This window comes from Loxodonta africana, chromosome 19 (genome assembly GCF_030014295.1).
Source record: "Loxodonta africana isolate mLoxAfr1 chromosome 19, mLoxAfr1.hap2, whole genome shotgun sequence".
NCBI lineage: Eukaryota > Metazoa > Chordata > Mammalia > Proboscidea > Elephantidae > Loxodonta > Loxodonta africana.
Window position 1 is genome coordinate 62,077,281 of NC_087360.1, and position 22,761 is coordinate 62,100,041.

The following is a 22,761-nucleotide window of genomic DNA, read 5'->3' on the forward strand; positions in this document are numbered from 1 at the left end:
ATGAGGCAACTCAAAATACTATGGCTTGGGTCAGGCACACCTTACTCCTCAAAGTGACATCTCTGCTTTTCAACACTTTAAAGAGGCCTTTTGCAGCAGATTTGCCCAATGCAATACTTCGTTTGATTTCCTGACTGCTTCTTCCATGGGCACTGATTGTGGATCCAAGTAAAATGAAATCCTTGACAACTTCAATCTTGTCTCCATTTATCATGATGTTGCTTACTGGTCCAGTTGTAAGAATTTCTGTTCTATGTTGAGATGTAATCCATACTGAAGGCTTTAGTCTTTGATCTTCATCAGTAAGTGCTTCAAGTCCTCTTCATTTTCGGCAAGAAAGGTTGTGTCATCTGCATCACGGAGGTTGTTAATGAACCTGCCTCCCAACCTCATGCCACGTTCTTCTTCATATAGTCCATCTTCTCAGATTATTTGCTCAGCATACACATTAAGTAAGTATGGTGAAAGGATACAAACCTGGTGCACACAACTTTTCTAATTTTAAACCATACAGTATCCTCTTGTTTTGTTCCAACAAATGCCGCTTGGTCTATGTACAGGTTCTGCATAAGCATAATTAAGTGTTCTGGAATTCCCAATTTTTCTCAATGTTATCCATACTTTGTTACGATCTACAGTCAAATGCCTTTATGTAGTCAATAAAACACGAGAAAATATCCTCTGCTTTCAGTCAAGACCCATCTGCCATCAGCAATATACCCCTCATTCTATGTCCTCTTCTGAATCCAGCTTGATCTTTGGCAGTTCTCTGTTGATGTACGGCTGTAGCTGTTTTTTTTTTTCTTTATTTTTATTACCCCACTACATGTCAACATTCTCCCCTTCTCGACCTTAGGTTCCCCATTATCAGCTTTCCTGTTCCCTCCTGCCTTCTTGTCCTTGCCCCTGGGCTGGTGTGCCCATTTAGTCTTATTTTGTTTTATGGGCCTGTCTAATCTTTGGCTGAAGCGTGAACCTCAGGGGTGACTTCATTACTGAGCTAAAAGCGTATCTGGGGGCCATACTCTTGGGGTTTCTCCAGTCTCTGTCAGATCAGTAAGTCTGTTTTTTTGTTTTTTTTTTTTATGTGAGTTAGAATTTTGTTCTACATTTTTATCTAGCTCTGTCTAGGATCCTGTATTGTGATCCCTGTCAGAGCAGCTGGTGGTGGTAACCAGACACCATCTAGTTGTGCTGGACTCAGTCTGATGAAGGCTGTGGTAGTTGTGGGGCTGTAGCTGTTTTTGAATGACCATCAGCAAAATTTTGCTTGCATGTGATATTAAAGACACTGTTTGATAATTTGTGCATTTCACTGAGTCACTTTTCTCTGCAATGGGTATAAATATGGATCCCAGGAATTCAAGGTTGGTTTAAGTGCTGAAAATCAATTAATGTAATACATCACATCAATAGGATAATACACAAAAAAAGCATGATTATCTCAATGGCTGCAGGAAAAGCATTTGACAAAATCCAATGCTCTCTCATGATAAAAACAGGAATAGAAGGGAACTTCCTCAACCTGATTAAGGGCAGCTATGAAAAACCCACAGCTAGCACTATACTTAGTGGTGAAAGACTGAATGCTCTCTCCCTAAGATCAGGAACAAGACAAGGATGTCTACTTTTGCCTCTTCTATTAAAAATTATATTGAAGGTTCTAGCAAGGAAAAAAAGGCTTCCAGAATGAAAAACAAGTAAAATTAACTCCATTTGTACATGACATGATCTTGTGTATAAAAAATTTGAAATCCACCAAAACACTGTTTTAACTAATAAACAAGTTCAGCAAGGCTGCATTTATTACAAAGCTACAGTCATAAAGTCAGTGTGGTACTGGCATAAGGATGGACATATAGATCAATAAAACAAAATTGAGAGTCTAGAAATCAACACTTATGCTTATGGTAAATTGACTTTTGACAAGGGTGCAAAGTCAATTCAATGGAGAAAAGAGTCTTCAACAAGTAATGCTGGAACAACTGGATAGCCATGTGCAAAAGAAATAGGGCCATTTCCTCACACCGCATACAAAAATTAACTCGAATGCAGCATAGCCCTAAATAAAACTTTTATAAGAAAATATAGGAGTAAATCTTTGTAACCATGGGTCACAAAGGAAAGCCTTCTTTGATGACCCCAAAGGCACAAACAACAAAGGAAAAAATAAACTGGACTTCATCAAATTAAAAACTTCCATACTTCAAATGGCATCATTAAGAAAGGGAAAAGACAATCCACAGAATGTAAGAAAGCATCTGCAATCATGTATCAATGTGGGATTTGTATTAGAATATATAAAGAACCCTTAAAATTCAAAAATAGAATAAAAAATAACCCAATTAAAAAGTGGGCAACAAATTTGAATAGACTGCCTTATTATCCATTGCCATCAAGTCAATTCCAACTCATAATGGCCCTATAAGACAGAGTAGAGCTGCCCCACAGGGTTTCCAAGGCTATAAATTTTTAGAGAAGCAGACTGTCACATCTTTTTCTTGCAAAAAAACTGGTGGGTTTGGAACCGCTGACTTTTTGGTTAGCAACTGAGTGTTTTAACCACTGTGCCACCAGGGCTCCTAGGGAAATGCAAATCAAAAGTACAATGAGATATAGCTTTCCACCTACTAGGATGGCTATTATCAAAAAGATAATAACAAGTGCTGGTGAGGATGTCGAGAAACTGGAACCCTCATCCACTGCTGGAGGGAACGTAAAATGGTGTAGTCACTTTGGAAAACAATTTGGCACTTTCTCACAACGTTGGAAAACCATTTGGCAGTTTCTCACAATGTTAAACAGTTATCACATGACCTAGCGATTCCACTCCTAGGTATATACCAAGAGGAATGAAGACATAGATCCATCTAAAAACTTGTACATGAATGTTCATAGCGGCATTATTCATAATAGCCAAAAGGTAGAAATAACCCAAATGTCCATCAACTAATGAATGGACAAACAAAATGTGGCATATCCATACAATGGAATATTAATTGGCAAAGAGCAAAAAAAGGAATGAAGTACCGATACAGGCTATAACATGGATGAACCCTGAAAAATCACGGTAAGTGAACAAAGCCAGTCACAAAAGACCACGTATTATTACACGATTCCACTTCCATGAAATGTCCAGAATAAGCAAATCTATTGAGACACAAGGTAGATTCATGGTTGCCTAGGACTGGGGTGGGAGAGGAATGGAAAGTGATTGCTAACGTGTAGAGGGATTCCTTCACGGGTGACAGAAATGTTCTAAAAATGAGATTCTGGTGATAGCTGCACAGCTCTATGAATACACTAAAAACCGCTAAATTGTACAAGCCAAATGGGTGCATTGTAGGGCATGTGAATTTTCTCTCAATAAAGCTGTTTTTAAAAAAAGAGACAACGGAGGCTCAGAGGGCTAACGGAGCAGGAGCAGCGTCCCACAATTTCTAATAAAATGTTCTACTACATCCCATAGACTTACATTTCAGAAAATGCTTAACAATAATCTCTTACGTGCGTCACGTGTAGGGATACACACCTGAGGTAGGTGGTAGGGCTCGCCATCACATCCACTTGGGATGTGTAATTTCTCGAGGAAGCCACAATGTGCTAGATAAACTCTATTTACAGAGAGAGGCGGAAAAAATGATATCACCCTTCTCTCCTACAACAGACCTAGCCAAGTATATGACCCATTCCTGAGATAGGATGAGCACCAGGCCCAAAAGACTTTATTTTGAGGGGGGAAGCTTTTTTAATTTTTAACATTTGATTTATTTCAGTCCTCCCTCGTGCGTTCCTTGTTTCTTGCTGCTAAAACTTCTGGGGAAGCCAAGAGGCCTGGAAAACAGAACGTGACTAGCTCCTTCCAGGCTCTGAGATCCTCCAGGGCCTAATTCCCTATTCCTGTTTGTATCACAGAAGCAGAGACCAAGTGCTCAAAGACGGCTGGTGTTCAATCGGTGGGCACCAATGAGTGAATGGCCTGGTAGATAAAGGACTCTCTTCTCACCTGATTGTCATTTTTTATGCAGAAAAAAGCACACGAGTAGTAAATGCTGCCGCTGCTGTTCAGTTTATACCAGCAGCTGGGTGCATGTACACTCCCTTTTCTTCACTGGACCCTTTCTCCTTGAAGCCCCCAACTCCTTTAAATGAATGCCTCCCACTCACAACTCTCCCGTGTTTGAGTCATGGGCTCTCCCTTTCTGCTAAAGTGGTCTGACCTGAGGAGACTATTAATAAGGTACATATTAGCATTTAGGCAAGGGTCCAAAATTCAAAGGTTTTTTTCAGTTTCATGTCTCTGAGTTACCAGTCCCTTTGATTCCCCACCAAGTTGAAATGTGTTTTAGGTATGTTTGCTCTTAACCACTTAGTCAGGGGCACTAGTCTTAAAATAGAGTAGAAGTGGACGCAGTGTACTGTCAGGGGAAGGAACCAGGCTACAACCTTAGAAGGCCCTTTCTAGGCATGCTGGGTAGAGCCTAAGGGTGTGGGCTGCATAGCTCACATTTCCCTGGACATGCAACGGGGGCCCCAGGCCACCCAGAAGTATGGGAATGGAGGAGGGGGTTCCAAGTGGGTAAGCCAAGGCAGGAAAAGGCAGAACATTCTCTCAGACACGCCATAATTAATTTTAAGAGGTCTCACCACCCAAAACAGAAAAATACTGCCACCACCAACACACACATGCACACCCTGATAGAGTACATACCAAGTATTCAAACCCCTTCCTTCCCTACCCTCCAAAAAACCACCCAACTAAAACATTCAGGAGCAAAGGGAGGGCAAGTTTAACTGTTTTTTGTAAGAGACAGGGCGTTAGCTGCCTGCCAACCTGTTCTGAGGAGATAAATGTCTAACTCCTGAGATATGTTCACTCTAAAACATAGACTATACAGGTAAAGAAAAATCTGGAAAACCCTTTGATAAACTGGAAATGCTACTAAGGATGAGGAGAGCATATGGAATTCCCCAATCAGGGCCTGAGGCTATTTTATTTAAATAGACTCAAACTCTATCCTCTGAAGGCCAGGATTACAATTAAAGTAAGATGGTGGGACCCAAGAATCAGGAAACGTCCATCAGCCAGGAAGCCAAAGCCTTCTCCAGAAAAGCCAAGTCCAACAAAGATGTCTTCTCTTCTCACTCAAGAGAATGCTCATGGGTTTTGGAACCATCTGGATTTGTTTGAGGTTACATTTCAAATAGAGTAGAAATCCCCTACCACAGAGAGAAATCATAGAAGGCCCTCCCCACAGGACTTCTCCATTCCCAAACTATTCCAGCACAGACAGGAGGGGAGAAAGAGCCCGTGCTTAACAGATGGGACTCCTTTGCAGGGATCTGCAATTGTGCAACTTCAATCTGTTGCTGCCAAACAACCATGATGTGCATCTCTTCAGAAATAATTACTGTAGAATTCAAAATACCAACTGCCTCTCAGAAAGCAGAACCGCCCACACAGACCCCACAATGCTGGGAGACTATGCCAGATTAAGAAAAAGAGGGGAGGACGTTCAGCAAGAGAGGGGCTCCAGACACAGCATCGGCAGCCAATGTACTGGGTGCTAGAAAGGCCTTGGAAAAGCACAGCGACCCTGGTCCAGGACAAAGTCATCTCTCCCGCCACTTCTGCTCCTGCACGAAGGAGGCCCCAAAGGAAGAAGGTAATGAAAAAGCCTTGCAGAATATGAAATCATATCTTTTGGTAAAAGTTTTTTAAAAAGTAGACAACGGTCTTGTGATGGACTATCTCCATGATGGGCCCCGATGAATCTTGCCTCCTGGTATTCACACCACTGGACTGACCCGTGTAGCCAAAAGGATATTATGAAAAGAAGAGTGTAACTTCTGAAGCTAAGTCATAAAAATATTACAGCTTCCATCTTGCTTGCTCCTGGATCACTTGCTTTGGGAAGACAGCCGTCATGTTGGGAAGACACTCAAGCAGACTTGGAGAGGTGCTCATGGTGAGGAACTAAGCCCTTCCACCAACAGCCAACACTAACTTGCCAGACATGTGAGTGAACAACCTTAAGAGCCTCTAGCCCCAGTCAAGCCTTCAGATGACTGCAGTCCCAGCCAACGTCTTGATTGTCACCTCATAGGTGATCTTGCACCAGACCACCCAGCTAAGCTGCTCCCAAATTCCCAACCTACAGAAACTATATGAGAAAAATGTTGTTTTAAACTGTGAAGTTTTGGAGTAATTTGCTATATAGCAATAAATAACTAATACAGTCCTCTTAAAAACTCCTCTTCCTACCTACAAATAGGTGTAGAATCCCAAAAGGCTGCACACATGTCCACGCACCTGCCTCTCCTCGCTCACACCTGATCTGAGTCATGGGTGGAGGGGGAAAGCAAAAGCTATTGCTGAACTCAGCCCTTCCTTATTCCTCATCGATGAGCCGGAGCTAACCATAAAGGGAGCAAAATGGTTTCAATCCAACTGTACTGCTTACCCAATAATGATTTTTTTTTTTTTTTTGCTTTTATTACTTTATAATGGAAACCCTTGTGATGTAGTGGTTAAGTGCTACGGCTGCTAACCAAAAGGTTGGCAGTTCGAATCTACCAGGTGCTCCTTGGAAACTCTATGTGGCAGTTCTACTCTGCTCTATAGGGTCGCTATGAGTCAGAACTGACTAAATGGCAAAGGGTTACTACTCTATATCTAAATTGTGCTGCAAAAACTTCCAATGTTCTAAATTCTTAAAATGTATTTTATACTTCACACACTACATGTGCTGCGCTAACACAGGTGGAAGACGTAGTCCTTGCTTTTTTTTTTTTTAATTACTATAATTTAACAGGGTACTTAAGATGTTTTCCCCCATCACACACCCTGCTCTGGGAAGATTTTAAGAATTATTTCCTCCTGGCTAAGTCTTCTCTTTGGACAGTGAAAAGATTCATAAATTCCCTGGGGAGAAAAGCTATATAATACGTCCCAAATGGCTCTGGACTTACAATCTTCAAAGCTGAATTCAAGACCCAGTTCCACTACTAGCAGTCGAGGCTCTAGCCTCAATTTCCTACTCTGTGAAATGGAAACCACATGCATCCTATCTCATATCATCGTTGTTATAAAAATCACATTAGATGTTAAAAAAATAAAATTACCTGCTCCCAATATATTCAATAAATATAGTTAAAACAGAAAGCTGGTGGCCTGCTGGGTAGGAGCCATAACAAGTAAGCTGGAGATCAATAATTTATGGCTCTTTTTCTAGCACAGACATAGAAAAGAGGGTACCTGGACTGGCTAGGAGAGTATCTGTATCTGCCAAAGAGAACTGACAGGTTATATTTTTCATTAGTGAATTAAAATACTCCATGCCGTTATTTGTTCCCTTGAGTTCAGCTGCCATCAACCTAATCCCTGGGAATCCAATCATATTTGTGTCAACTAATAAAATTAGGCTCATAAACACACTAAGACGAGGATGAAATCTTGAACTTCCAAGCATCAAGCACTTCCTAAGCCCAACTTTTACAGTAACCTGCCAGCTAAGTACCCTCAATTATTAAATCCCCACTGAGATGGCTGTTGGGTGGATAATCTGAATTTAGGATTGTCACAAAATGGCTTATACCCTTGTTGTCGTTGTTAGCTGCCATCAAGTCATTCCACGATTCATGGCGACCCATACACAATGGGATCTGACCACTGTGACCCAGAGGATTTTCACTGGCTGATTTTCAAAGTAGAGCACTAGTCCTTTCTTCCCAGTCTGTCTTAGTAAAGGAGCTCTGCTGCAGCTTGTTCAGCATCTAGCAACACGCGAGCCTCCACTGACAGACGGACGGGTGGTGGCTGCGCTTGAGGTGCGCTGGCAGGTAATCAAACCCGGTGTCTTGGAAGGCAACAACTACCACCGTGCCACCGCTACCCTACGTTTATACCCCAAGGCTTTTCTATGTTAAACCCACTGCTGTCGAGTGGATTCCGACTCATAACGACGACCCTATAGGACAGAAGAGAACTGCCCCTGTAGGTTTCCAAGAGGCGCCTGGTGGATTCAAACCGCCAACTTTTTGCTTAGCAGCCGTAGCTCTCAACTACTACGCCACTAGGGCTTCCTTCCTATGTTGAACCCATTGCTATCGAGTCGATTCCCACTCATAATGACCCTATAGGATAGAGCAGAACTGCCCCATAGAGTTTCCAAGAAGCGCCTGGTGGATTTGAACTGCCAACCTTTTGGTTAGCAGCTGTAGCACTTAACTACTACGCCACCAGGGTTTCCTCCTTTCTATGTTAGTCAATTGAAAAAGACACTATCCAAAAAAAAAAAAAAAACCTCAAGCCTGTTGCCCTCCAGTCAATCCCGACTCATAATAACCCTATAGGAGAGAGTAGAGCTGCCCCATAGGGTTTCCATGGCTGTAATCTTTAAGGAAGCAGACTGCTACATCTTCTCCCACGGAGCAGCTGGTAGATTCACACTGCTGACTTCTCAGTTAGCAGCCGAGCTCTTAACCACTTCGCCACCATATAACTACCCTTTAATTTAAATGTTTAAATGGCTTTAGACCACACCCATTTTTCAGGTGCAGCATCCAACCGTGGCAGCATAATTTTAGAAGGATTACCAAACACACCAAACAGCATGGGTGGAAAACGCCTCTGACACCAGAAACCATCAAAAACGAGGGAGTGCACTTCTGAAATGAGTTTAGTCATCATCATATTTCTAAAAAAAGTGATGAATTACTCATCCTAAATGAAAAACACTGCTTTAACAGTTACTAAAGTCTTTCCTTTCTGTAGGTAGACTGTGTCCCCTCTCCTCAAGTTTTTCATTCAAAAACTGTTGCTTCTCTATGGTTCTGCACATTCTCTGCTGAAACTTTTTTCTCCAAGACGACATTCTCTTTGTATGGAGCACCATACGGAAGTGTGGCTCATTTACACTGTGATAAACAGGGCAACAAAGAAAGTGTAGCTCTGATCCCATTTACTCACTAGTTGGAATCTCCAAGTTGAGAGCTAAAAATATTATATGAAAAATATGGGACTGCACCATGCTGCCGAGGTTTGCAAGCCTTAACTATCTTAAAATGAAATAAAACAGTGAAAGAGCCAACCACATCAAAATATAACACAATAAAATCAAAGCATTAGTCTGGGGTGCGGTCAAGGGAGCCACGTGGGCTGGACTATTGAACTAGGTAACATCAAAGGTCCTAACTAGTCTCATTATTTCTAGAAAAGTTCAGAAAGCAATCTCTGTGCTGCGGACAAGGAGTCTCTGGGTGACGCAAATGGTTAAGTACGCAACTGCTAACGGAAAGGTTAGCAATTTGAACCCACCCAGAGGCACCTGGGAGGAAAGGCCTGGCGATCTGCTCCTGAAAGATCATAGCCTTGGAAATCCTACAGAGCACTGTTCTGCTCTGCACACGTGGGGTGGCCACGAGTCGAGTCGGCTGCACGGCAACTGGTTTGGTTTGGTGTAGGTGGTGGGGGGGGGGAGATATCAGAATAAATCCCTAGGCCAATCTATACATAGATTTGAAAGGAACACTTCAATATGTACCTAATGAAAAAGTTGCACAGTATTTTGCTTATACACATAACCGAGAACCTTGAAAATTGAAAATTAAGACTTAGATTTTAACAAGGTCTCCATTCTAGTTCTTATATAGGTACTGTCTAAAATTTTTCAATAAATATCCCTCATCAACCTCCTAAGAGATCTACACAACAAAATTACAAATTCTCAAATACCCAGTTACATTTTAAAAAGTCTACTCTACATATTTGTGTCTGTATTAAATGATTTCAGATTTTCCCCATTCTTCTCTAACTTCCTTTTTAAATAATTTAACACCTCAGATCTTTTAAAACCCGTTGCTGTTGAGTCAACGCCGACTCATGGCGACCCTATCAGGTAGAGTAGAACTGCCCCATAGGGTTTTCAAGAAGCAGATGGTAGATTTGAACTACCGACCTTTTGGTTAGCAGCCGAGCTCTTAACCACTGTGCCACCAGGGTTTCCCTCCAGGGCTCTTGGTCAACTAAAAATCAGCTACATTGTCAGACCAATTACTACATCATTTCTGTTTTGCAAAGGAGATAAACAGCCAGACCATACAGTCCTCCACAAATGGCACCTAGCACCTGAGTTCATCTGTTAATTAATCAGCTGTAGCCTTGCCACCTCTTTTTTTAAGTCATGATTCTGAAGTACTTTTTAAGTTCTTACTAAAATTGTCATCAGTATGGGTCTGTGCTCAAGGTTGGCAAATTTTTTCTGTAAAGAGCTAAACACTAAATATTTTAGGGCTTCTGCTGACCCTTGGGTCTCTGTTGCTACTACGCAACTCTGCAGTTGCCAGTACAAAAGCAGCTACAGACAACACCTAAAGAAGTGAGCAAGGCTGTGTTCCAATAAAACTTTATTTATGGACCCTGAAATTTGAATTCCATTTAATTTTCATGTGTCAGAAATTATTATGATCCCCCCTCTCCCCATTTAAACATGTAAAACCCATTCTTAATTTGCAGGCTGTACAAAAACATACAGCTAGCCAGATTTGGCCCTCCAGCCATAGTTTGCTGATCCCTGACCTAGGGAGTCAGGGGCTTTTAAGGAGCCCTGGTACACAGTGGTTAAGCACTTGGCTGCTAACCAAAAGGTTGGCAGTTCAAACCCACCATTCACTCCACAAGAGAAAGATGTGGCAGTCTGCTTCCTGTAAAAACTACAGTCTTGGAAACCCTATGCAATAGTTCTACTCTGTCCTACAGGGTCACTATGAGTCGGTATTATCTCAATGGCAATGGGTCTGGTGGGTTTTGACCTAGATTACCAAAATTGTGTCAACAGCTCTGTCTTCCCCACAAGGCCTCCAACAGTAAATATCTGTGGATTGATCCTGTTTACCTCTTTCCTTCTCTTCCAAAGGTGTGTCTTTGAAACACCTATGCATCCAATTAACATATCAATCTGGGTAGGTTTAACTAGTTTACCGAGGGTGATAGGAGAGCTTCCAAATGAATTAAGATGCTTTCTCTACAAAAGGCAACAATCTATAAATAAAATTGTGTGCATGTATTGGGGGGGGGGAGTCCCCAGGTAGTAGAGTACAATCAGTTTTTGCAGACTAAAACAGCTGGATAAAACCACAGCTGACAATCCCTGATGCTTTGTTTTAAGTCACCCGTAACCAGGGGGAAAAAAAAGAGGGATGAGCAGGATTGTACTTTCCCAAAAGTCCTTGCTCTCCTTAAGTCGTAGTTCTTCAGCAATAACCTTTTCCAGCAAAAAGCAAGCACAGTAACAACGGCAGCAGCTTAAAAGTCACTCAGTGCTGGGAGGTAGACAGAGCGCAAAAAACCAACCAGTCCAAACTTGACAGTCATAAGTCTGGTATTTTCAAGGCACCTCTTTCTTTTTTTCTTTGGCTAGAGTTTTATTTTACCAATTATTCTGAAAACTGCTTCTACCTATGACTTTAAAAAAAAAAAAGTCCACAACCTTATCCACTTTTTAATTTCTAGAATGGCATACTGTCTTAGGAACAGTCAAAGTTCAGATGCTGTAAATCCCCAAAAAGTTCCAGCAAAAAGAAAAGTAACTTCAAAACAGACCTAGATGTTTTCAGAGTTCAAAGAATTAGGGGGAGAGGTTGGGGTGGGAGGTTGTGGGGTATGATACCTGCGGCACAGCCCATACACTGAAGGCCGTTATATGCCAGGAGTCTCTAGGTGGTAGAAATGGTTAGCACACTTGGCTGCTAACCAAGAGGCTGGAGGTTCAAGTCTATCCAGAGGCCCTTGGAGGAAAGGCCTGGAGACCTACTTCTGAAAAATCTGCCATTGAAAACCCTATGGAGCAAAGTTGTACTCTGATACACATGGGGTCTCCAAGAGATGGACTCGACTAGACAACAGCTGGTTTCTCACTGGTTATACGCCAGGAAACTGGGACCTTTGACATATATTAACTCCAAATCCTGACGGGACTAACTTCCATCCAGAAGATATAATTTTATATAACCTATACCTGCTGTCCAACCACGTTCTGGAACCACAGGTACCGGGCTGGGCAATTTTTCATTGTTATACGTAAGGTCACCATGAGTCGGAGCCAACTGAACAGCAACTAGCAATAACAACAGCTTTATCAGGAGTAACACAATCAGTAATTTGGGAGGAAGGAGAACCATCCAGCTCCAGGAATTAAACTTCAACAAGAACTGCCTGTCAAGGAATGTTTGCCCACTGAAATCTTCCTGGTCAGACCTGTGATTTGGTTACATTTTCACATTTACCACGTATGCATGACATGGTGATCAACAGGACTCCACACCACCTCTAGATGTTGGGCTCTAGATGCTGGTGAGAAATCATCCTATTTTTAAAAAACCCGAAATTGTTTCCTTGCCTGCACACCACACCACCCTACATCCTCTCTTCCCCCAAATGCACACGGTCTTCAACCATAAACTACTCCACAGAGCTTTACAGATTCCATGACTCTCTAAGGAAAATGTTTACAGATAGCGAAAAGGAGAGTGTGAGCTAGACATTACCAGAAATTAAGATGCTGAGTAAGTGGTACAAGAAGAACCCAACAATTAGGTCTCTGTGGCTTCAGAGGCCTAGGTCATACAGGCTCTATTCAATTATTAAAAAATCTGACAGTGTGAATCAGTCCACCAGCTGAAGGAATGGGGAAGAAGGAGTTGCCCAACCTGAGGGGCAAATCAGACACTTTCAAAGAGCTACTTAACACGTGTTTTATGAACTTCATTTAAATTTAATGGGAAGGCTACAAAATATTCCTTTCAAGCTGTTAAATCTCCCTCTTGATCTGCAAAGCTTGAGAGAGGAAAGGGACGCTACGAAGAACAAGTGGCTTCTCGGTCACTGACAGTATTACACAGCAAAGGATTCCAAACACGACCTGTTGCTGTCGAGTAGATTCCGACTCATAACAATCCTACAGGACAGAGTAGAACTACCCCACAGGGTTTCCAAGGAGCACCTGGTAGATTTGAACTGCCAACCTTTTGGTCAGCAGCCATAGCTCTTAACCACTACGCCACCAGGATTTCCACAAGCTCTCCTATATATAAACTTGCCTGTTCCCATCCCCAAACCCAAGCCAAATCCACTGCCGTTGAGTCAAATTCCGACTCACAGCAGCCACAATCCTGCCTAAAACAATCGCAAGAAAGTAGCCCAGGACACGTTGGGGTGCTGCTGAATTCTCAGCAAAGGAGACCCAGCAAGGAGCTCTCAATTTAAAACAAAACCAAACCACAACGAGTTGCTGTCATTCTGCCAATAATTCCAGCTCCATCATGAAGCCTTTCACCAGAGTGACTAGACTTCCCTATGCAACTTGCGAAGAAGTTATCAAGCAATAAAATACAGTCACTGCGGGGAGAGAAAGTCATAGTTCAAAAATTAACTGGTAACTGCAAGCTGTCTGTGCCATTCTTGGGTGACAGTGACGGACACTGGAAAAGAGAAACCCCTTAAAAAGGACATCTTTCCAGAGTCCCTCCTCAATCCAATAACCAGTGAGCTTTTACAAATAAAGTCAACGCACAGACCCTCGGCTCTCTCCAGTGTCTTCCATCAACCCGAAGGAAAACCAAATCTTCATCACAGTGTGATCTGGACCTGCCCTTTTCTCTCCGGCTCCGGCTTTCCCTCTGCCACTCTACTCTAGCCACAGTGGCCTCCTTGCTGGTCCTCACACATGCCAGGCACCCTCCCACCACCTGGCATCACTGCCCGCAGGCTGCTCCTGCCTCAGCCCTTTGCAGATGCCATTCTCTCTGGATGAAAAGTTCTTTCCCTGAGAATCTACGAGGCTTGCTTCCTCAATCCTCCTTCATATCTCCACTTAACTCACCTTTTCAACCATGCTTCCCTTCTCCCACCTCATACTCCTTACTCCCCCTCCCCCTGCTTTATTTTTCTCCATAGCACCCAATATAAGTTCACATATATATTTTGCTCAACCCTTAAAAGGTCCACCTCCCTTCACAATGTTAGTTCAGCGAGAGCAGGACTCTGTGCACTGCTATATCCCTGCACTCTACTGAATGAATGAATGATTCCTATCAGGAGAGGTGACGTTTTATTCAAAATTGGCTTTGTGACAAAAAAAGGTTTCCACTAATTAAGTGAAGCAGCTTCTATAGATGAAGGACAGACACAAAGCTGGGCTGGGCTAGGAGGGGATATCTGTGCCTGGGTTTCTTAGGCGGGCTGAAGGGGTTCCCCCTCATCCCTGCGTGGAAGAGGGAGAGGTAAGCCATTCCGAAACAGCCTCTTCAGAATCTACCTTAAAACTCAATTCTTATCTAAAATTTGTGTTTCCAGCCACACCCCTAAGGAGTGACTTAGCCTGAGGTTTGTGAAGCCATATCTAAACATACCCCCACCCCTGCATTACTACCAGCTAAGTTTTGTTCTTTAGGGGCAAAGGGGAAGGGCCCAGCAAGAAGGTCTGATAATGATAATCTTACAATGCAAACACATAAACCCTACTCAGGGGAGAAAGCCTGTGACCATCACACTCTTTTAAAAAAGAAGGAACTCTCAAATAACCCAGGAGCTCTAAACAGCTCTTTCTGAGTAAGGAGTCAAACAACCCAAACCCTTTTCAGTGGTCCTAAATTAACACCTCGCACCACCCCCCCCCCTCATGCACATTTTTCAAAACTTTAAAGCCGAACAGGCAGAAAATGAAAGTTTGTCTTTACCTTGGGCTTTGGCCCCAGGCCCTGTCAATCCTAGTGACGAATCCCTGGATCCCTTGAGAGGCAATCTGATCGGCGTTTCAGCTTCAGGAGTCTCAAAATTACCTTCAGAATCCGAGCTGCCAAGGGGGAAAAACGAGGAATTACCACTTTCAACGGTATTTCTGACACTTTATAATCTAGATAGTCACAAAGGCCAGACTCCAGCATTTTCTGTCTAACTTTACATCCAAATGGTCCTCGGCACGGATCACCCTGCCCGAGGCTGCTGGCTACGGTTTCCTAGGGGTGCCCTCCTTGGGTTTCTCAGCCGGGCATCCTGTCTCCCTGAAATCTCTTCGATCCTCTGGAGCTCTTCTCTAGCACCGTTTATTTTTGAAGTCATCCCTCCCTCTAACACCCCCCAAAAGCGCTTTAACAGACTCCTTTCCTCCGAAGAGCCATTTCCTACAGGTTTAAAAATTCTCATCCCCCACCCCCGCCCAATTCTCGCCATGATGCCTTTTTCCTCAGCAGGCCTCTACCTGTTTGGAACCCACTCGGCCCCAGGCTGGGAGTGCTGTCACCTGCCTTCCGCAATCACACGGATGACAGCTTAGCAGAGACCACCATTTCTCCCCAGCTGCCAAGGGCCTGTCATCACGCGACCTTCTTTACCACGGCTGCATTTTTTGGGACACAGTGGGGCCTTGAAGGGCCAGGGGGCGACTTCTTCCCCACAGGGAAGGTTCTAAGTTCCACGAGATGTGATCAAAGGAACCGCCCGTGTGTGTTTGTGTGCAGAGGCAGGGACTGGGGGGTTGACGCTTGGAGAAAGTGACCGAGGCAGAAGGGAACGCGGAGACGCTGCAGATTCTGGGTTGGGTTCAGAAAGCTCATATTGACATGGAGGAAAGAAATACACGGGAGGACACAACACCCTGAACTTTCGACTGCACAGCGGGGACCTGGTTATGGGCAGGGACGTAGCATTGCCATGAACACGGTTACGCGGGTGGGCGACCACACACACGCACACAGAACGAGCCGCGGGTGAATGGATGGCAGCACGTTTGCATCTCGGCAGGGATGCTGTGTACTTGCCTGAAACTCAAGGATTTGGTCTCGGCTTGCGAGTCCTCCTCCTCGGGGTCTCGCTCGGGCCCTCCGGCCTCGTCCTCTCCGGCGCCCCCGCCGCGCACCGCAGACCACGTCCATTTCGCCCACTGCACGGGGGACAGGATCTGCCAAGGGCTGAACGCCATCAACGCGGCACCTCCGGCTCCAGGTCCTAAGGGGGGGGGAAGGGGGAGAGCCTTTTTCCCTTTCAAAATGGAGGGAACCGGTGACAGGCGCCCCTAAGCGGTTCCAGCCAAGGCGCGGATGTGGTTAAACGAGCGCCGTCGGGTGCGCGGGTGGAGCGCTTCCTCTCCGCCGGCACGCAGCGCCGCTTCCTCCTCGTCCTCCTTCCCAGTCGCTGCGGCCGTCTCCGGGCCGGGTTTCTCCCGCGGTGAAGACGCCTCTGCTGGGGCCTCAGGTCTCCGGCCCGCGGCGCCCGGCGGCTCGGCCTCGGCGTCTCCGCGTCTCCAGGTCCCCGGGTCTCCGGCTCGCGCCTCCTAGCCGGCCCGGCGCGCATCAGCTGCCGCCGGAGCCGCGCCCCAGGAGCCGCCCCCTCGGACCGTACTACTTCCGCGCGCGGACGGGGGCGGCGGCGGCGCCGGCGCTTTGAAGTCTGCGATGCTCCCAGCGGATCCCCCCGCCGCGGCGCGGCGCTGGTTGCGACTCGACTGCGGGAAAGGGGCTTCCAGGCTGCGACTTTGGGAGCGGGCAGAGGACTCGGGCGACCCCGACAGCACTGTGCTTCTCAGGGGCGGGGAAAATGCATTTTCTGAGTCTGTGCACGCTGGACTTTTCCTCCTTCCCTTTTTGTTTTTTCATTCCGTTACAGTGACTTAATGACGTATTGCTGGTGTTGGATCGCACAAAAGTTCAGCCCCTAAAGGCTTTGGAGCCACTGTTGACTGTTTTTTTTCCCCTGGCTGGTACCGACAGGGTGGAAGATTTCAGCCTGGTCATCTTCCACCCTAGCACTCCCAGGCTTTGGAAATCTCTCAGCAACTCTACGAGCGCTAGTGGCCAAGGACTGGAATTTAAGATGCCTTGTGCCTCCCCAAACCGCACTCCTGGAGGCTCTGAAGTTGTCCAGTCTTGGGTAAACGGTGCTCAATTACCCCTGTGAAATTACAGCCTGGTCGGTGTCCCATTCTCCTTTTTGAGGCGTCCTTTTCATAACTCCCAAGTCTTTGCATCACTTGATTTTTGACTTGGTTTCTCAACAGGCCTGGTGAAGGCAGCCTTAAAAATATAAAAACACTTTTTCCGTTTGAAGGGACACACAGAGCTCTCCTCAGATTGTCTTCATGTTCTGTTTAGGGATTACTCTTCTCAGAGCCACCAACTCGGCAACTTCAAAGGCTGAAAGACCTCCTTGCCTGTTTCTTGTACTGTTACTATCTATGATTTCCCAGAGTTGCAGTGGATCTGTGAGGCGGCTGCAGCTTTTCACAGAGAGAGCAGCTCTAGAATTTGGGGACAAGGTCATGCTGAAATTGCAAGAGACTGACCGTCTCCCCAGAAACGGGTTGGCACACATATTGCTGACGAATCTCGACTGTCATACACATTCGATAAGAAAAACAAAAGCAAAAATAATGCAAGATAAGACTTGGCAGGTAGCCTTGCCATAACGCAGGCATGTGTTTGAAGCCTAAAAAAGGAAAGAGTTAGGGTGTCTGGATGCTTGAGAATTCACCCAGCTCCTTCTCAGAGATAAACACAACTGTCATGAGTGTTCTAGGGATGACAGAGCTGTGAAATAAGCAGGAATCATCCTTTAGATCCAGATGAAATGTACCACAAAACTATTCAACTATTTTTTTTAATTTTTTCTTTAGGTTTATGCTCATCAAGTAAAACTCATGATTTTGTGGTCTCCCCAGGTTTCTATATTTGACATAAATGTCCTGTTGCCTGGAAATATATCATAAGCTGGCATATACTAAATCCCGTTCATTCTTCATCCTGAATAGTTCTCCAATCTTTTCATTTCTTTGTATCCCCACTGTGATTGACATAGTTCTGTCACTCCCTGTTTTCCTGGAACTATTGTTAATCTCCCAACTGGTTTGGCTTGTGAGGGTTTTTTTCACCTGGGGTCACCCCTGCCTGGCTGACCTGTGACTAGTGCTGTCATCTTGTTTTGCCCCCCCGCCCCACCACTCCCATTCATTTGTATTCCTAGTCGCAACCGCAATTGGTAGAGAATTGGTAATATGCCTTCTGCTTTGGGGGCGCGTCTTAAAAACCAGATTCTCAGACCCATAAAAAAATTTTTTTTTTCAGACCCATGAATCCAGATTACCAGCAAGATCTGAAAATCTGTATTTTTACCGTGTACCCTGGGGAATGTTTATCACGAAAATTCAGAAAAATGCCTAGCTCGAACCAACAAATTGCTGCTTCCAGAACAATCTCCTTTTTGCCTGCAGAGTTTTGCATACTCCTGGAACAACTCCCCTCCCTCCAAGCTCGGAGTTCTTAATTGCCCTAACAGCCTTCTTCACCCAGCAGCGTCTACTCTGGGAAATTAGGCTGATTTCTGCCTTTCTGTTAACATTTCTATGCCCCATTCATTCATAGAGGCTTTTGCTGTGGCCCTCAGTAGTTTTGTACTCTCAATAGTTACAACAGGACAAAAGGCATAAACCTGCAGTGTCCCAGGCAGACCAGGAAGTAAGGTCAGCCTACACTTAGCACACCATGTATAAGGTGTCTGTTCATATATCTGTCCGACTTTGGGACTGTAAGTTTCTAAAGGGCAAGGGCCATGTCATCTGCATGATTTATTTTTGTTTCCCCAGAGGACAGCACAGGGCCACACACTCAGTAGCTGTTCAACCAATGTATGATAAATGATTATCCTAGTTTACAAATAGTCCTAGTGAGTTTGGCTAAAGTGACATGAATTCCAAAAGCCTGACTCCTGAGAAAATTAAATTCTGAACTAGTAGAGAACAGGACCCAGACCAGTGATGGTCCCAATAAGACAAAGCCCCACCTATACAACAAAATTTTGAAGCTAAAGCTACAGTAGCCCTGGATTTTGAAAATCACTCTTCTGCCAATTCTTGGACTTAACGTGAACAACAATGAAATAAAGAACCACTCAACCGCTTGCACTGATTTTATTTGCCAGAAATACAGGTAATGAGGCAAACTGATATATCAGTTTTCCTGTAATTTGGGGAAAGAATGGGCAATAATGTTTTGACAACAGATATCCTAACCAAGGTGAACCACCATTTTGCTGCTCCTAACTACCTCAGCTTCACAGAGCAGAACGTCTGCAGATACATGACCAAGTAACCAGATGAACTGTATTTGCTTTGGAAGTGACCTTAAGCACAGAAAGGGCCCCTTCTGTTCTCTTTCTTCCCTCTGCTTCTCTCCCCTTCACAGAAGCTTTGGGTGAATCCACGATGAAAATCTAAAATGTAACTTTTGAAACACTCCACAAATACACACACCTGGCCGCTAATCCATGATCCAGAGAGGTCTACAGAATGGTCCGTTCAGTCAAAAAAAAAAAAGAAAGAATAAGCAAACCAACCAGGCAAACAACTACTCACTTAGTAGTATAGAGACTATAGGAATCCATGTGGGAATTGGCAGGAAGTAGGGGCAGAGGGAGGGTGGGGCCTAACTGTGAAGGATCCTGTACCCCCATTAAGTTGTTAGAACTAAATCCTGTAAAAGGGGCACACACAGGCCTACCTAGATAAGGTGAGGGAATAAAAAGGCTACGTGGTCGCTGAGGTTTCAAGAGATCACTGCACGTCCGAGGGGCAGCCTACCCAGTCCGTATTGTCCATTGTTACCATCTAACAGTTTTTCAAGAGAAACCAAAATCTTGGATTTTCTAAGAAATCTTTCAATCTTTAATGTCGTTACTAATTTAAATTGTTCTTAAGTCTTGTGGAGGCCAACACCATGCAGGCCAAACAAAATCGATCCATGTGCCTACGTGGCCTATGCAGTCTGGAGGGGCAAAGGGGAGTGAGTCATCAGGTTTTTAAGCAAGTAACATTTCCGCTCAGAAAGACTGAGCTGGCAACAGCTTGGGGGTAGGGATGGAAGGAGGCAAGCCTGGGAGAACTGTAAATCTGCTATTTTCCCTGCCCCAAAGGGAGTCCCTGGGTGGTGCAAACAGTTCAGGTGCTCAGCTGCTAACAGAAAGGTTGGAGGGTCAAATACGTCCAGATGTACCTCGGAAGAGAGGCCTGGTGATCTAAAAAAAATTTTTTTTTTTTAGGCCTGGTGATCTACTTCTGAAAAATCAGCTACCGAAAACCCTATGGAGCAGTTCTACTCTGACACACATGGGGTCACCATGAGTCAGAATCAACTCGAAGGCAACTGGTTTTTACATGGCCCAGAGAAGGGAGAAAAGCAGATTTGGAATTAGCGTCCTCTTTCACACCACTTGTCCAACAAGTACCAGTGCCATAAGCAATCGAAGCACAATGGGATCGCTTTCCCAATGGAAGGGAAAGAACACCCCTACTGCTGAGAAAGCTAAGATGAGAGGGCACTTGTCTATGACATGGTGTTGGGGGAGCAGAGGAGGCAGCAGGGGAGGGGAGGGCCAGGACAGCAGTAGGGAATCACAGAGCTAAAGAAGTAACCATTGAGAAAACAAAGGTCGAGTGGTACAGAAAAGCCTGTGTAACTTGTCTGTGGAAGCCCCGGTGGCGTAGTGGTTAAGAGCTACAGCTCCTAACCAAAAGGTCGGCAGTTCAAATCCAGCAGGCACTCCTTGGAAATCTGAGGGGGCAGTTCTACTCTGTCCTGTAGGGTCACTATGAGTCGAAATTGACTCGAGAGCAAGGGTGTTTGTTTTTTTTTTTTTAAACTTGTCTATATTTTCTAACGACCTAAGAACTGGAAAAAAAAAAAAATTTTTTTTTTTTTTTTTTTTTTAAGAACTGGATGAGCAAAATATACACCTAATTATTCTTGGCAAATACTGCCAGATTGATGATACAGCTGGAGGTACTGGCAGCTCTGAAGCCCTTAGAAAAAGCACTGGCCCGTACGAAACCAAAACACCAAATGACAACTCGGTTTAGGTGACTTGATGGAACCTTAACAGAACATCCTCCACTCCCCCGTCCTCCTTTTTGAGAGCCATCTGTCTACTAGGCAAGTTTACCAAGACACAGTGGGGCATTCCTTGGTATGATTTCTCCACCAACCTGACCACTGAATACTCTCTGTCCACTCACCCGGCTAAACACCCTCAACCCTCAGCTTTTTTTCTTGAATATTTAAATAAGAAGGTCTCTAAGATATGAAGATAATGGTACCTTACATAAAGAAAGCCCTTCTAACAGTTTCGAGCTATTTCATTTGACCCTTACAATAACTCTCTCATGTAGGAAAGGCAGGTTTTATCATTCTCAATTTGCTGATGAGGTAATTAAAGCAGAAAGGGCACGCTACTTGTCTAACATCACACGGCTAAGCTAATTAATGTCTGAATTGAATCTAGAGCCCTGGTCTCCTCCCTTTCAGTACTCTTTGCACTGTATCAAACTGTAGCTTGGGCATCACCAATAGGATTCCAACAGCTAGATGGAATTCATCATCAGACCCCTCTCAGTCTGGTGCTGCTACAGGCCTGGCTCCCCCCTTACCTGGCACAGGTTGCAAAGTCACTAGTAGGAACAATGATCTCCATCAGTGAAGAACTGCCATTGCCAACATAAGGCTTATGGCCACCCTACCTGCTTTTCTGCCCTCTCTCAGTTTAACCAGCAAGGGACGTGCTCACGTCTGTAGAAGACAACGTGGCCAATAACAACATCTGACAATATTCAAATGTGTTGACAGTACAGTCTTAACCTTCCAAGATCAGATGTTACAGTCATTCTTTACCTATAGACTATAATCATCCATAGAATTTAATCTCCCCTCTACTACCCAGACACACACAAGTCAGGGCAGTTGTACTACACATTTATAAAAACCAACCAAAACCAAACCCGGTGCCGTCGAGTCGATTCTGACTCATAGCGACCCTACAGGACAGAGTAGAACTGGCCCATAGAGTTTCCAAGGAGCACCTGGTGGATTCGAACTGACCACCCTTTGGTTAGCAGCTGTAGCACTTAACCACTATGCCACCAGGGTTTCCCCTCTACACATTTATACTGAAGAGTATATCGTAAAGAGAAGCTTCTTTCTAATCTTTTAAAAGAGAAAAGTCAGTGCTATGGATTGAATTGTGGCCCCCCAAAATGTGTGTCACCCTGATTAGGCCATGATTCTTAATATGTGTGGTTGTCCACCATTTTGTGATCTGATGTGATTTTCCTGTTTTATAAATCCTACCTTTATGATGTTAACGAGGAAGGATTAGAGGCAGGACTCAATCTGTAGGATTAGGTTGTATCTTGAGTCAATCTCTTTTTAGATATAAGAGAGAAGCAAGCATAGAGGACAAAGACCTCCTACCACCAAGAAAAGAGAGTTAGGAGTTGAGTGTGTACTTTAGACCTGGAGTCTCTGTGCTGAGAAGCTTCTAGACCAGGGGAAGATTGATGATAAGGAACTTCCCTCAGAGCTGACAGAGAGAAAGCCTTCCTCTGGAGCCGGTGCCCTGAATTCAGACTTCCACCCTCCTAAACTGTGACAGAATAAACTTCTGTTTGTTGAAGCCATCTATTTGTGGTATTTCTGTTATAGCAGCACCAGATAACTAAGACAGTCAGACTTCATGTCCATAGTTAATACTCTCGCAGAGTTCCAAGAAGAATAACAGGGATCCAAACTGCATCGGTTAAAGACTTGGTAGAGCTCCCTACCTGGGGCTTTGTGCAGGCTTTGCTTTGGTGGACAACTCAGGCTTTGCTTTGGTGGACAACTCTTTTCAGATTCACGCTCTGATCTATCTTACTCTGTATCACAAAAATGAAGTATGCCATTCAG

The 22,761-nt window shown here is 44.5% G+C and overlaps 1 protein-coding gene across 7 annotated transcripts in view; it reads right to left on the reverse strand.

The window, feature by feature from the left end:
- TACC1 (transforming acidic coiled-coil containing protein 1) overlaps positions 1-16,189 on the reverse strand; it is a 73,292-nt gene extending 57,103 nt beyond the window's left edge. The window contains exons 1-2 of one of the 7 annotated variants that reach the window (XM_023551100.2): positions 15,817-16,172; positions 14,737-14,852 (exon numbers count right to left, since the gene is read on the reverse strand). In XM_023551100.2, coding sequence (XP_023406868.2) covers positions 14,737-14,852; positions 15,817-15,977 — 277 coding nt within the window. In that variant the 5' untranslated portion in view covers positions 15,978-16,172. Of the gene's footprint in view, positions 1-14,736; positions 14,853-15,816 lie in introns of all 7 variants that reach the window. The other 6 variants (XM_023551101.2, XM_003412521.4, XM_010592441.3 and 3 more) reach the window with 6 other exon arrangements.
- Between the last annotated feature and the right edge of the window lie 6,572 nt (positions 16,190-22,761).